The sequence below is a fragment of the Condylura cristata genome, unplaced genomic scaffold, assembly GCF_000260355.1.
Source record: "Condylura cristata isolate star-nosed mole 26May11 unplaced genomic scaffold, ConCri1.0 scaffold00005, whole genome shotgun sequence".
Taxonomy (NCBI): Eukaryota; Metazoa; Chordata; class Mammalia; order Eulipotyphla; family Talpidae; genus Condylura; species Condylura cristata.
Genome location: NW_004567106.1, coordinates 67,984,999 through 67,997,288, shown reverse-complemented (window position 1 = coordinate 67,997,288; position 12,290 = coordinate 67,984,999). Strand labels below are relative to the sequence as shown.

General features: G+C 51.3%; 1 protein-coding gene and 1 long non-coding RNA gene across 2 annotated transcripts in view; one reads left to right on the top strand and one right to left on the bottom strand.

Moving 5' to 3' along the window:
* The window catches only part of LOC105853236, a 20,270-nt gene extending 19,104 nt beyond the window's left edge, over positions 1–1,166 (top strand). Inside the window, exon 4 of the long non-coding RNA XR_001145081.1 lies at positions 421–1,166. This is a non-coding gene — a long non-coding RNA (uncharacterized LOC105853236). The remainder of the gene's footprint in view (positions 1–420) is intronic.
* Positions 1–6,318, bottom strand: part of WEE2 (WEE1 homolog 2 (S. pombe)) — a 20,689-nt gene extending 14,371 nt beyond the window's left edge. The window contains exons 1-3 of the mRNA XM_004677092.2: positions 6,294–6,318; positions 4,934–5,310; positions 1,204–1,397 (exon numbers count right to left, since the gene is read on the bottom strand). Coding sequence (XP_004677149.1) covers positions 1,204–1,397; positions 4,934–5,254 — 515 coding nt within the window. The 5' untranslated portion in view covers positions 5,255–5,310; positions 6,294–6,318. The remainder of the gene's footprint in view (positions 1–1,203; positions 1,398–4,933; positions 5,311–6,293) is intronic.
* Between the last annotated feature and the right edge of the window lie 5,972 nt (positions 6,319–12,290).

Genomic DNA, 12,290 nt, shown 5'->3' with positions numbered 1-12,290 from the left:
CCATGCTCCTACTCTGGCTACTCTGATTCCAGTTACTTCTCAGGGAGCCGAAGGCCTGGAAAACCTCTTCAGCTGATGCACTTTGGGTCTTTAAGGAGGAATTCAATTTCTGCATGAGCCAGTTATAGATTTCCCTCTGGACAGGTACAGGGTGATGAAAGATGTTACATGCGTGGAAGTCAATTGATGCCAGACTTTTGTGACTTAAATTTAACACTTGGCCCTTTCGAGAGCCACCGCCAGGCCTTTGGGTCTTCCGGGAGCCCAAACTGCCATATCCCCACCCTCCACTTCCCCTCACTACCCTTACAGGCCACTGGTACCACAACAAAAATTAACATTATCTTCTAATACTTTACAAGAAAAAATACCCTTCAGAAGCACTAAGGGATGCTAATAGATTCCCACTTTCATTGCTAGGAGTTCAAGTTAGTTGTTTTTCCAAATCCTAAAGAGTTAAGTCCAGCAGCATTCGTGGTCACAGAGGCATCGTGCTGATGTCCCTCCTGAAGATCCAAGAGACGGCGCTGGGGAAACTTGGCCACGAAGCCGACTGACTGTCACAGACCGTCCCTGCCCTGCAGGTTGGAGACTGCGAGCTCGGCCTTCATCTCGCAGCAGGTACTGCCCCGCCGCGCCAGCCGTGCCAGCCGGCTGCGGAGGCCCTTCCCTCCGATAAAGCAGCAGTATTGAGAGTGTCAAAAGAAAGAATCGGCCCAGAGCAACACGTGCCTCCTTCTGAGGTGAGCGCAGCGGCCTCTGGGGAAGAGGACAGTTGGCTTTCACTTTCTCAGCACCGTGGAGAGCACCACTTTGTCTCTTCAGCCCATCCTGTCACCTGCAGAGAGGCTGGAGCCTTCTCTGTGGCTCTCACAGCAGCCCTACAAGCTGCCTCAGAAGAGCAACCTTCCCCAGCTGGTGCCTCCTGAGACCCTGCTACAGTGCCCCAGCCACTTTGCGTCCTAGCGGAAGTGGGAGTGGGTGACTCAGAGCGGCCTCCCCGCACACGCCAGGGTGGTGACGCCAGTAGCTCCAGACAACGTAGGTCAAATGGACACCAGCCTTCAGGGAGCAGGGACTGTGTCGTCTCTGCCCAGCTCCACCTCAGAGGTGTCCGTGCACCTCTGCTTACCCCGGCACTCTCCCTCCCACTCGACCGCAGCAAGACCTGTTCTCAGAAGTCACAGGCCACATCGCACATACGTATCTCCTCGGGTTTTCCTCTTGCCACTGGACTGAAGGAAGAGTTTTCTATAAGACTCCGGGGTGAAGGGGTTAATGTTGACTAGTGCCGAGGAGGCCATCTCATCTGGGAAGGAGACAGGCGTGAGTCTTAGGTGCTTGGCGCCTTTGGGGGGAAGCTTCCCTGTAGAAGTCACCGACTCGCTCGCCAGGCCCTGAGGAGAAGAGGGGTCAAAGCCTTCGTCTCAGTTGGTGAGCCCAAGAGTCACTGCTGAAGGGCCTTCAGGCCATCTGGCGCATCTTAACTGGGCCGCTTATGAAAAATACAGGTGCTCAGTGTCCTGTGGATTTCTGATCCTGGGATCACCACAGGAATCTGCTTTAAGCTCTGCCTCCTTCCCTGGGGCCATTCTGGTAGCAGCATATAACCAGCCATTTTAGTCCCACCTCCAGCTTCTAGAGACACAACTCAGACAAATGAAAGTAACTCTAGAAGTCCCAGTCCTTAAGTTCTCAGGGTTTTTGTTTCTCCCCCATTATCCAACCAGATATTTGCTTTGGTGCTTACCCCCCAGCAGCTGTCAGTCTGGGCACCCAGGGTGGCACCTGAGAATCCCAGCTCTTAGGGAATGTATGTGTCAGCAATTCATCAAGGTTTCAGAAATAATCCCTTTGTGAGGGAAAGATTTCAAAGACACCCTAAACATGGAAGAAGGCGTTTCTAATGCCACTGCAGATGGCACCCCAAATAAGAAACGATTCATGCAGTAGTTTGGTAAAAGAAATTAAAAACTACTACTCTAAGCCCTTAAGATTCGGGGCTTTGCAGCGGCCATTAGCAGTATGCCTCTGAGCAGCAAAGTGGGCAGGACTTGCCATCCCCGGGTACAGGAAGAGAACAGACCTAACCTTCGCCATTAGCAGTATGCCTCTGAGCAGCAAAGTGGGCAGGACTTGCCATCCCCGGGTACAGGAAGAGAACAGACCTAACCTTCGCCATTAGCAGTATGCCTCTGAGCAGCAAAGTGGGCAGGACTTGCCATCCCCGGGTACAGGAAGAGAACAGACCTAACCTTCGCCAGCGCTAAGCCAGGGGGAAGTCAAAGACAAAGCATGCGGAGGAGACAGCAGCGGCCATTATGACCTCGGTGTGCGGATTACCTGTGCAGGCCTTTCAGGAGCACAGCGGGGCCTCGGGACCATGGGTTGGGGTGCAGATAAGCCTGCCCTGAGGCTGTCTCTCGGAAGGCACCATTCGGCCTGGAAGCCAGTTAGTCCTCTGGTGCTCGAGTCCTTTCTCCAACCTTCTAACCTTCTACAGGTGGTTGTCAACCGGACCCCATGCACATAGCCTCGGGGACAGCCCCCCTTCCCAAGGAGCACGGCTGTCTCAAGATAATATGCCCGGAAGTCTGACTCTGCCCTTTGCCCTGGGCCACACTGAACTCTGCCGGGCCTGCTTCCCTGGCATCCGTGCCTGTGGCGTAGCATGCCAGGTACCGTGTGCGGGACCCTGACCCTGCCTGGACACCCTCCATCAGGTGTGCTTTCCCAGTTTGCCATTCCAGGCCCCCCACCCCAGGGTCCATTCTGTGCTTGCCCCTGAAATCTTGGCATTTCCAGGTTCCCTACCTTGGGTCACTTTTCTTCTTACTCTGCACATAGACACCATGAATTTATTCACCTGTGGCTTCAAAAACATCTTCAACACTGAAGACACAGCTCCGCTTTCTCCAAACCTGCATTATCCTCTGGCATCACCCTATCTCAATTCAAGGTTCCAGCTACGCGAGAAGCTCCGTGGTCCTCCTGGATCCCCCTGTACCCTCAGCCCCTCCAACAAGCCCACTGCCAACTCCTCAGTGGACTTCACGATGCCCCTGGCCACAGCAGTCTTCCTTCAGGCCTTTCCGCTCTCTCAGGCACACTGAATTCTGCCCTGCCTTGGCTCCCTCCAGCCACCCTGTGAAGCCCATGACTTCTCCCAGATGCCCCTGCTCAGACAGCTTGATGCTCTCTCCACACTTGCAAGTAAGCTCTCGGTCTAGCCACTGACAGCTCGCAGCTTTCCAGAGGGACACTGTCCTCCCCGGTGACTGGGTGGGCCTTCCCCCCTCGCTTTGCGTCCTCGATCCTGTCCCCCATCAGGCAAACTCCAACTCAGTCATCAACACTGCTGTCAAAAATGACTTTCTTTGGAAAGGGTTCCCTAATATCTTGGACTTAATTCCCAATTTTTTCTCAGTATACGTTATCTGAACTTCATTGTTTCAAGTGTTTTTGCTGCGTCTTTATTCATTTTGCAGACACTGTTTGAAGAAGTGGGTGGGTGTGCCAGCAGGCCAGGGCCAGAAGACCGCCAGCCAGACCTTTAGGTCTCTGCCCTCTGTGTCGGGGCTTTGGTAGAGATTTAAACGATGAAATACACGCCATGCTGTTTTGCTCAGAGCTGCCGTCTCTCTGCCTCTGACTTCCATGTACCAAAACCACATGAGCTTCCATGGACTTTCCTGCATTTTCTTCCCCAAGACACCCCAGGAAGCACCTGCCAGAGGAATCTGAACTCTTTTGAAGCCCCTATTGCAACATCTATAGACACTTTCTCTCTGCTGGACTGTAAACTCTGAGCGTCAAGACTTGCCCGCAGTTCTGTCTCAAAAATGAATCAGTCGGTCATGGAAACATTGAAAAAGCAGTTCTGTCTCAAAAATGAATCAGTCGGTCATGGAAACATTGAAAAAGCCACAGAGGACATGTGAGCTAATTGGTTTGCCTGCAGTTCAGCCAGAGCTTAGTATTTCCTGCTCCAGGCGGTGCCCAAACTCAGCCGGTCCTAAGGAGACCAGTGACAGAGCTGACCACAGAAGGCAACAGGAAACCTGCGGAGCCACTGAAAACCGGGCCTGGGCCTGCACAGCAGGACACAGCCTCCCTGCCCCAGCTTTTTTTTTTTTAAAGACTTATTTATGCATACAAGAACTGGGGTACAGGCCAGAGGTGAGAGGACTCAGTAAGTTCAGAGTGGGGAGCATTACAGGCAGAGTGCCTGAAGTACACTGCTGAGGGGAGCAGCCGGCTGGGCAGGAGAGGTCTGCTGCGCCCTGTGGGTCAGCTCCCTAGCCGGGGATGCAACTTGTGCTGCAGTGGCTGCAGATAGTTTCACAGTGCTGCGCTCCAACTCGTGGTGCCACCAGGGAGGGCCCCCACCCCAGCTTTACCAGTGAGGACCATGCCCACAGAGAGGGTGGCTACTCTGCCTACTTGTCATGAGCTACTAAGAAGTTGTCAGTAAGTCACCCCCTTGCTCACATGCCACAGAAAAGCATGCCCTTCTCTGGACCAAAGAGGGGAGATGACTTAATCTGAGAAGAGAGAGACATTCCAGGGTGGAAGGAAATATCAGTAAATTAGTCACATAAAAATAGAGCCTTGGAAAGAACAGGAGACTAAGCAGCCCCAGCACCTGGCTGGCTCCTGCCCAGCGAGTGGCCCCATCTGACCCTGCCCAACCCAGCACTGGTCCTGTGGAGAGGACTGGACGCCTGCACTTGGGGCCTGCACGGACAGCGGTTGGCATCCATGCGTTGAGGAGGCCGCTGTCACAACCAGACATTTAATTCTATCTGCTTTCTGGCGTTTTTAACTTCATTTTCACCCAAAAAATGTACTGGGGTGTCCACTCGCCATATAGAGCCTGTGAGGCAAGTCTGGCCTCTCTGTCAGCCCAGCCTACCGCCTCCCCACACCTCACCTTGGGAGTGAAGGGGCTGTCGCAGGGGCGCGGCTGGCTCCATTTGTCGGGCGGAGCAGGCGTCTCTGGACATTTGACAGAGCCCGACTCCGGGGTCTGAGGACATTGCTCGGGACTCGCTGTGGCCTGCGATGCGTGGGGATCCCCTGCGTGACTGAGGCGCGTCCTGGGAGGGGTAAGCTTGGTCTCTGGGCCCTCGAGGGCAGGCCTCCCCGGGGTCTGGCCCTGGGCTTCCTGCGGCCCTTCATCCTCACTCTCTTCTTCGCAGCAGGAGAAGTTTAGTTTCTGCTTCAGGTCCACGTTGATGCCGCTGTCATCCATCTCAGCCAGAGAGCTGACTGCCGGGCAGCGAAGCCCTCGGAGGGGAGGCCCTAGAGCTGCAGGAGGAAGGCGGAGAGGAGAGGAGAGGAGAGGAGAGGCGGGGTGGCAGCCCCGCGCCTCAGCTCGCCCTCCCCCGCCTCTGAGCTGGGGGAGGCGCTGGTGGTGTCTCCCTGAAGTAGCGCCTCTGGGAGACCTCAGCTTATCCCTATTTCCATTCTGATTAAAGAAAGCTCCAGCGACCCTCTGAGCAATTAAACCCAATTCATGCACAGGACTCTTCTGGGTATCCCACAGCGGCTCCGAGAACGGCGCGCCATCAAACACCGGCGAGCTAGCTGGACTCCTTCCATTGAGCTGGCTTTAAGAACACCCGTTAGCCAACTTGGGAACAAGCTCATTACTGGGAAGAAATCCTTCGCATTCTTTTACATTCAGGCCTTCTCTCTTCCACGCCCCCGCCCACCCGGCTTACTAGCATCACCTGCCCGCCCCCAGCCATCCCCTTAGAGGGCCTCCACCTCGCCGAGGCTGGCCGCATTCCCCAACCGAGGCGCGCCGCTGGCCGGCCGCACACCTGCCCTCGTTCAGGCGCCCACACACCCAACTTGCCCCCAGTATTAGCAAGTAAAGCTGCTAGGGAATGGAACAAATTTTTGAACTGACAATTTCGCGGAAGCACGAAATTGGCGATCACTTTGCCCCCGGGATGCCTTAATTGGCAAGATGTTTTCTCACTATTTAGGGATCTTAAACTTACATTCTTCAGTTTCTCAGCGAGGCTTCCATGGGAAGGGTAAAATACTCCGAAGAAAGCGTAAAAAGCCGCCGGCCTCCCTTGAGAGGCTAACTAGGACCCGCACCCTACCCACCTTGGGGGAGACGCAGGAAGTGCCGGAAGCGAGGAATTATTTACATGATAAACGTGGACCCCGAGCGGGCGCTGGGAGACAGCTCTGGTTCCCCTCCCCGCGGGGTCTTGGTACCCTTCACCGCGCGCGCCCTCCATCCCGTGCTCCTCTGCCCCTCGCCCATGGCCAACCTGATTCCACGAGGATGTTGGTCCAGATGGGAGCTAAGTGGGGGACGGGAGGGCAGTTTTTCAGCGAAAGCCCCCCGAGCTCCAGCTCCAGGCGCAGCCAACACCCTCTCTGCCCGCCGCTCCCGCCCCGCCCACACGCGCTCCCAACTTTTCCTTGCGGGTGGGACGCGGCTCCCAGGCGCGTGGGCTCCCGGAGCACCGCGGGGGAGACTCGGCTGCCCGCACAGCCAGGGAACCGGACCAGGCATCCGCCGGGAAGCAAGAGCGCCCAGCGCGGCCCCGGGCCCGGAGCGAGTCCCGTTTGCACCGCAGGTCACGTGTTTCAGCCCTCTGCCTGAGCCCCGCCAGGCGATTCTTGCTCTGCTCGCCAGCCTGGCGGGGCTGCTTCCCAGCCCTGCGTGAACCTACAGGGGTGGCCCGGGTGTGGGGGCGCCAGCCCTGCCTGCCCTGTTCACAGTTTAGACCTCTTTGGTGCCAGAAATTTCTCTCGGCAACTGCATCCGCTTTCTCGCGTTGATTATGGCTCAGGATTTACGGGAAAGACCTCCCGATCTGGAAGACAGTAATGACCTTGATGGCCCCCGGGGTGCCTGAGGCTGGGAGGGTTTGCACATTTTGCCTCTGGCCCACAGCCTCTGTTTGGCACTATTTTACTCTTTGTTCTTAATCTCTTCATATTTTGAACGGGTAATTGGATTAATCAGGCATTTATGCCAGGAGCCTCTGGCGATCACCTGTGGCCTCGATCGCTCCCCTGTTACCGCAGAAGGGCGTGGGCGTGGGGCACGGGTGTCTCATTGTGGACACCTGGGGCATGGTGGGCATGCAGGTGTCAGTGTACACACCTGAGCCTAGAGGCTGGGCTGAAAGAGGACAGGAGGCATGAGGTCAGACCACGGAGCGAGGCTATAGAGCGAAGCCAGAGAGAGCCCAGAGATGGAGCGAGATTGGGGTTGGGGCAGGGAGCCTCCCTGGTGGCCTCCTCGGAGGTGCAGGGGTTAAGTCTTAACTTGGCACACAGGTGCCAAGGTGCTAAGTGACTGACTCAAGGTAGGTTTCTAGAGTGACTCAAGTGCATGCTGTTTATTTGTCTAGCGCCTGCCCCCACTCCTGCCGAGCAGCCACATTTTATGAAGCATCAAATTTTTAATTTTCAACTACAGTGCAAATTGAAGAGGCCGAAAAGGGAGAGATATGTTGATTTTTAATAACCTGGTAATTTTTAAATACACACTCAATCTCTACATCATCTCTGACTTGATCTGGGGTATCATTTATTACGTTTTTAACTCAGGTCGCACTAGTGAGCGCCGCGGCTAAGGAGTGACGGGAAGTGCTAGCAGACAGGGCTGCTGATACAGCTGGTGTGGTTTAGTGTATCACATAGGAAGCTGGGAGTCTTGAAGTCAGGGGCCCAGATGCCCTGGAGCCAGTGTCTTCTGGGGGGTGGGGGTGGGGTCTAACTGTGGGATGAATAAGGATGTGGATTCCTTAGCCCATCTTCTTCATCTCCATTCACTTTCTTAATTCCACCCCATCATAGATTCTTGTCCCACAATCTGAACTTCTCTCTGGACCACTAATATTTGCTCTGATTGATTTGATCATGGAGAGAGGTCACCTGTTCTTACCTGGATGGAAGGCTATTCCTGCAGAGAGAATAAAGAGGTTTAGTTCTATAAAGGTATTGATTCTTCTCCAGTCAGATGCAATTCCTGTAGGACTTGAATGAAAGAAAAAAAAAAAAAACCTCACATTTAAAAAATATAAATGGAAAAAAAATCAGCTTTCAAATTTCACCTGAAAAAGTAATTTTCAAAAGGAATAGCTGAGAGCAGAGAAAATTAGCTCCCCTAAAGTCTTTAAAACTTTAAAGTGTGCCTATAATATGCATTTTATATATCTGTATAGTTAATGGACTAGTGTAAAAGCAGGCAGAGCAATAGTGACTATATAGATTAGTAATTGTAGTAACTTCATATTATACTTTGAAAGGGAAATTATAAATAATAGGACAGGAGGAACTGCCAACAAGTGTGTAGTAATGATTGGTTAACTACACAATAAAAAAAGAATTTAGAGCCTACTTCATATCTTTTGTCAGCATAAAGGTTGAATAAATTAGAAAAGTCAAGCTACAAATAATTACATGAAAATAAAAGTAACTGTTAATCAGACTTTTGGGTGGGGAACAGCCTCTGGATGTCAAAACAACATAAGCAATCACAAAAGAGAGACCTTCCTGGTGGTGCAAGGGGTTAAGTCTCAGCACTACCAACCTACCACCAGCCACTGCAATATGAGTTCAATCCCATCCCCAGCCAGGATCCGACCCACATGGCACAGCAGACCTCTTTTGTCTTGTCCTCCGCAGGCTGTTTCAGTCAATCTGGCTGTTCTGCTCCCCACTCTGTCTCTGGTGAATCCTCTTCACCCCTACCCTCACCTCTAATCTGTACCCCAGTTCTTGTATGCATAAAGAAATTTCTGCATTTCATAAAGAAGCATGAAAACATATAATTGCAAGTCATATTAACAAAAATCATGTCAGGCTAACAACTTATACTGAACTCATGCAGATAGCTATCATGAGCACAAGAACCGCAAAGTCTGAGCACAGGCATCATGGACACTGGGCCCTGAGGAGGAAGGACAGGCCACCAACACCTACCCTGAAACCATGACTAGATCCAGTCACAAAACATTTGCTAAGACAAAATCCATTTCATCTGGTAAACTGCAATTAAAAAAGAAAAACTATTTTAAATGGCAACATCTAATTTAACGAGAGTGAGATGAAACTGAAATCCTTGCACACTTGTGAAATGGCAATCTGGCAGTGTAATCAAGGATGCTAACAGCAGTACACTCCTCCGGAGTGTGTCAAGAGGCAGTGGGACGGGCTGGCTGTACTTGGCCTGCCTCTCACTTCTTGTTCTGTATTTCAAGTCTTGCCTCAAGGGGGCTTTCCTGCCAGGCTTTGCGTCTGATGAGAAGGGAGGGCTATCTCCACATCCACTCAGATCTTGTACATAAATATATGGCTTATAATAGGTGTCTCCTGTTAAGAGTGAAATCAGGGGGCCTCCCTTGGGGGTGCAACTGGTTAAAGCGCAGCCACTGCAGCAGGAGTTTGATCCCTGGCTAGGGAGGTGACCCCCATGGCACAGCAGACCTCTCCAGTCTCCCCGCTACTCCCCTCAGCAGTGGATTTCAGTCAATCTGGCTGTTCTGCTCCCTACTCTGTCTCTGGTGAATCCTCGCACCCACCTCCTCACCTCTGGCCTGCACCTCAGTTCTATGCATCAATCAATAAATCTTTTTTAAAAAAGTAAAATCAAAGTAAATACCCCCCAGAAAAAAAACCAAAAAGAATTTAAAAATATATAAAAACAAAGCCAAAAAACAAACAAACGAGCGAACAGTGAAATTGGCACAACTATGAAGGAACAGGTAAGTCAGTTTTCAAGCAGGCTAAGACATCTCTCATAGGACGCAAAGTGTCCACGGTCTGGTGGATAAGAGAAAACATACAAAATGAGTCTTTTTACAGTATGATTTCGAAATGTGAACATTGAAAAGCGATACCAGATCTACACCTGTTACTCGTTTTAAGCTATACTAGTTATTTCTACATGCCACAAAGGGTAAAACATGTCCAAGGCAGAGAGTCTAGTAGGTGACACCTCTAAATCGCCCCCCGAGGGGCAGACAAGGCACCTTGCTTCTGCTAACTGTCAGTGGATGGAAGTAGGAAAAACTTCTCCCTTGGATTTGAACTATACGCCAGTGTTCCTGCTAGTTAGCATTCTGAACACACACCAGCCATGTGACCCAAGGAACCTCAAGCAGAGAATTTCCCTCACAGCAGTATTTGGTTGGTGGTGCCTCCAGATGGTTGATAAAAGCAAACACAAATCTCCTCTGTGAGAACCGCCCTCAGTGGGGCCTGTGGCAATTATTGGGGCCTGTGGCAATTATAAGTCGCCATAGCAGTGTTGACGAGTGAAAAAATTTGTTTTGGAGATTGCTAAAGTAGGAAAGGTAGAATCTTAGTAGGGATCTCCTGTGTGAGATTAAATGATGTTGTATGGTGTATTTGATAGGCATTAACATTTTGCTATTGTAAATATGTTTCTGTAATATAGATCTATTTTACATAATAGATTTATATCAGGCCTATAGTTAGTATTGAGAGAAGTAAAATAATGGTATTTTAAAATTTAGCTATGTGGATTTCTAAGAGCACTTGTTTCAAAATATGACATCATCCCAGGGGTTCTGAATTCCACTGCCTCTTCAGTCCTTCTTGTCCTCCTCACACACTCCCGCCCACCAGCTTCTAAGCACTAAATTCAGTTTCCTGCCCATCCTCCTGTGAAATCCAGAAGACACAGAAGATAAATATGATGGATGAGGATAGAACCTCTTTCAGACTGTGACTATGTGTCATGAGGGTGCCATCACTGTTATGAACATTTTTGAGTGCTTACTATATATCAGATAACCTGCAGGAGACATGTCTGTTTTCATTTGCCTAGTTGACATATATGTGTTGCTTAGTTGACAAGTGACTGTTCTGTATCAAACTGAGAGTCCAAAGCCAGGCACGTGGCTGGTAAGCTGAAATACATATATAATGAAGACTGGAAAAGCTGGCCTCCCCCTGGTGGTTCAAGGGGTTAAAACGAAACACCCTGAAGCTGGCCACAGCCACTGCAGCATGAGTTCGATGCCTGGCCAAGGAGGTGACTCACATGTCACAGCAGACCTCTCCTATCTTGCCTCAGCAGTGTATTTAGGTGAATCTGCCTATCCTACTCCCATCCTCGCCCCCCACCTCTGCACCTCTGGCCTGTACCCTAGTTCTTGTATGCATAAATAATAAGTCTTTAAAAAAAAGACTGGAAAAGCTTGACCATTTGGACCTTTTAGATTTCTGTGTATGTAGCAATTGATTGGAGTGGATAATGAACTTATTTCCTGGTATGTATACAGCTTGAGTGTATTCAGCATGGGCTGCTTGGGTGTCATGGGGCTCACACGAAAGAGCAGGACAAGCAAGTCCCTTGGGGAAGAAAGAAAACATCAGAATTAAGGATTTTCCACAACCCCATCTTGTATTTAGAAATAACATTTTGATTTTTGTTTTCATGGAAGAACTGGGGCATAGTGTTGGCCAAAAGAGCAGGGGTGAGAAGATTCACCAGGGGGTAGCTCCCTCCCTGGCCAGAGGTCCAGCTCAGGCGTATTGGTAGCTAGCTGGCACTGAGATGTAGCTCCTCGCCCACCAGGGAGGCTGAGAAATGAAGTTTTGAATGCCTCAGTGCTCTGTGTAAAATCTGGTGGCTAACTCTTTCAGAGGAGGGTGGGAATGAGAAACGGGGGCCTCTGAAGGAAACCACTAGGGGAGGAGAGAGACTTGTTCAAACTTCCAAGATCCAGGAGGTCCCAGGAGTGAGCTGCCCTCAAGGACCCAGGGGAATAGGGCTACCCAGAGGGAGTTTATAAAGATGCAAGTCCTAGGTGGCCCCCAATAATAGTAGGTTTGAACCCCCCTCCCCCCCCCCCCCACCTTCCCAAGGAGATAACCAGTGACTGCCCAAGCCTACCGCTTCCAGGTCAAGATCGCTGCCTAACGATCAAAAATTTATTTACCCAGCATTCTACCGTAAAGAATAGGGGCTCTTTCTTCGTTGTGTTTAGTTCAACCTTTGCTCCACCTGCCAGCGGGAGGCGAGTGACCAACTTCCACCCTGTGAAGCCCTGAGTCACTGAAATGGGTGGGAGCGCCCAGGCAGAGTCCAGGAACTCTAAGGCTGCCTAGCTCATTCAGGGGGCACATCAGACTGGGTTACACCCCACAACTGCTCTAGACCAAGAGCCAGGCCCACCCCCACCCCTCCTGGGACAGCCAAGACTCCCTTCTCAGGCTTCACTTCCGAGCGCGGCGGTAGCTCTGGCCACACATCCGGGGTTATGTAATTCACATCTGTC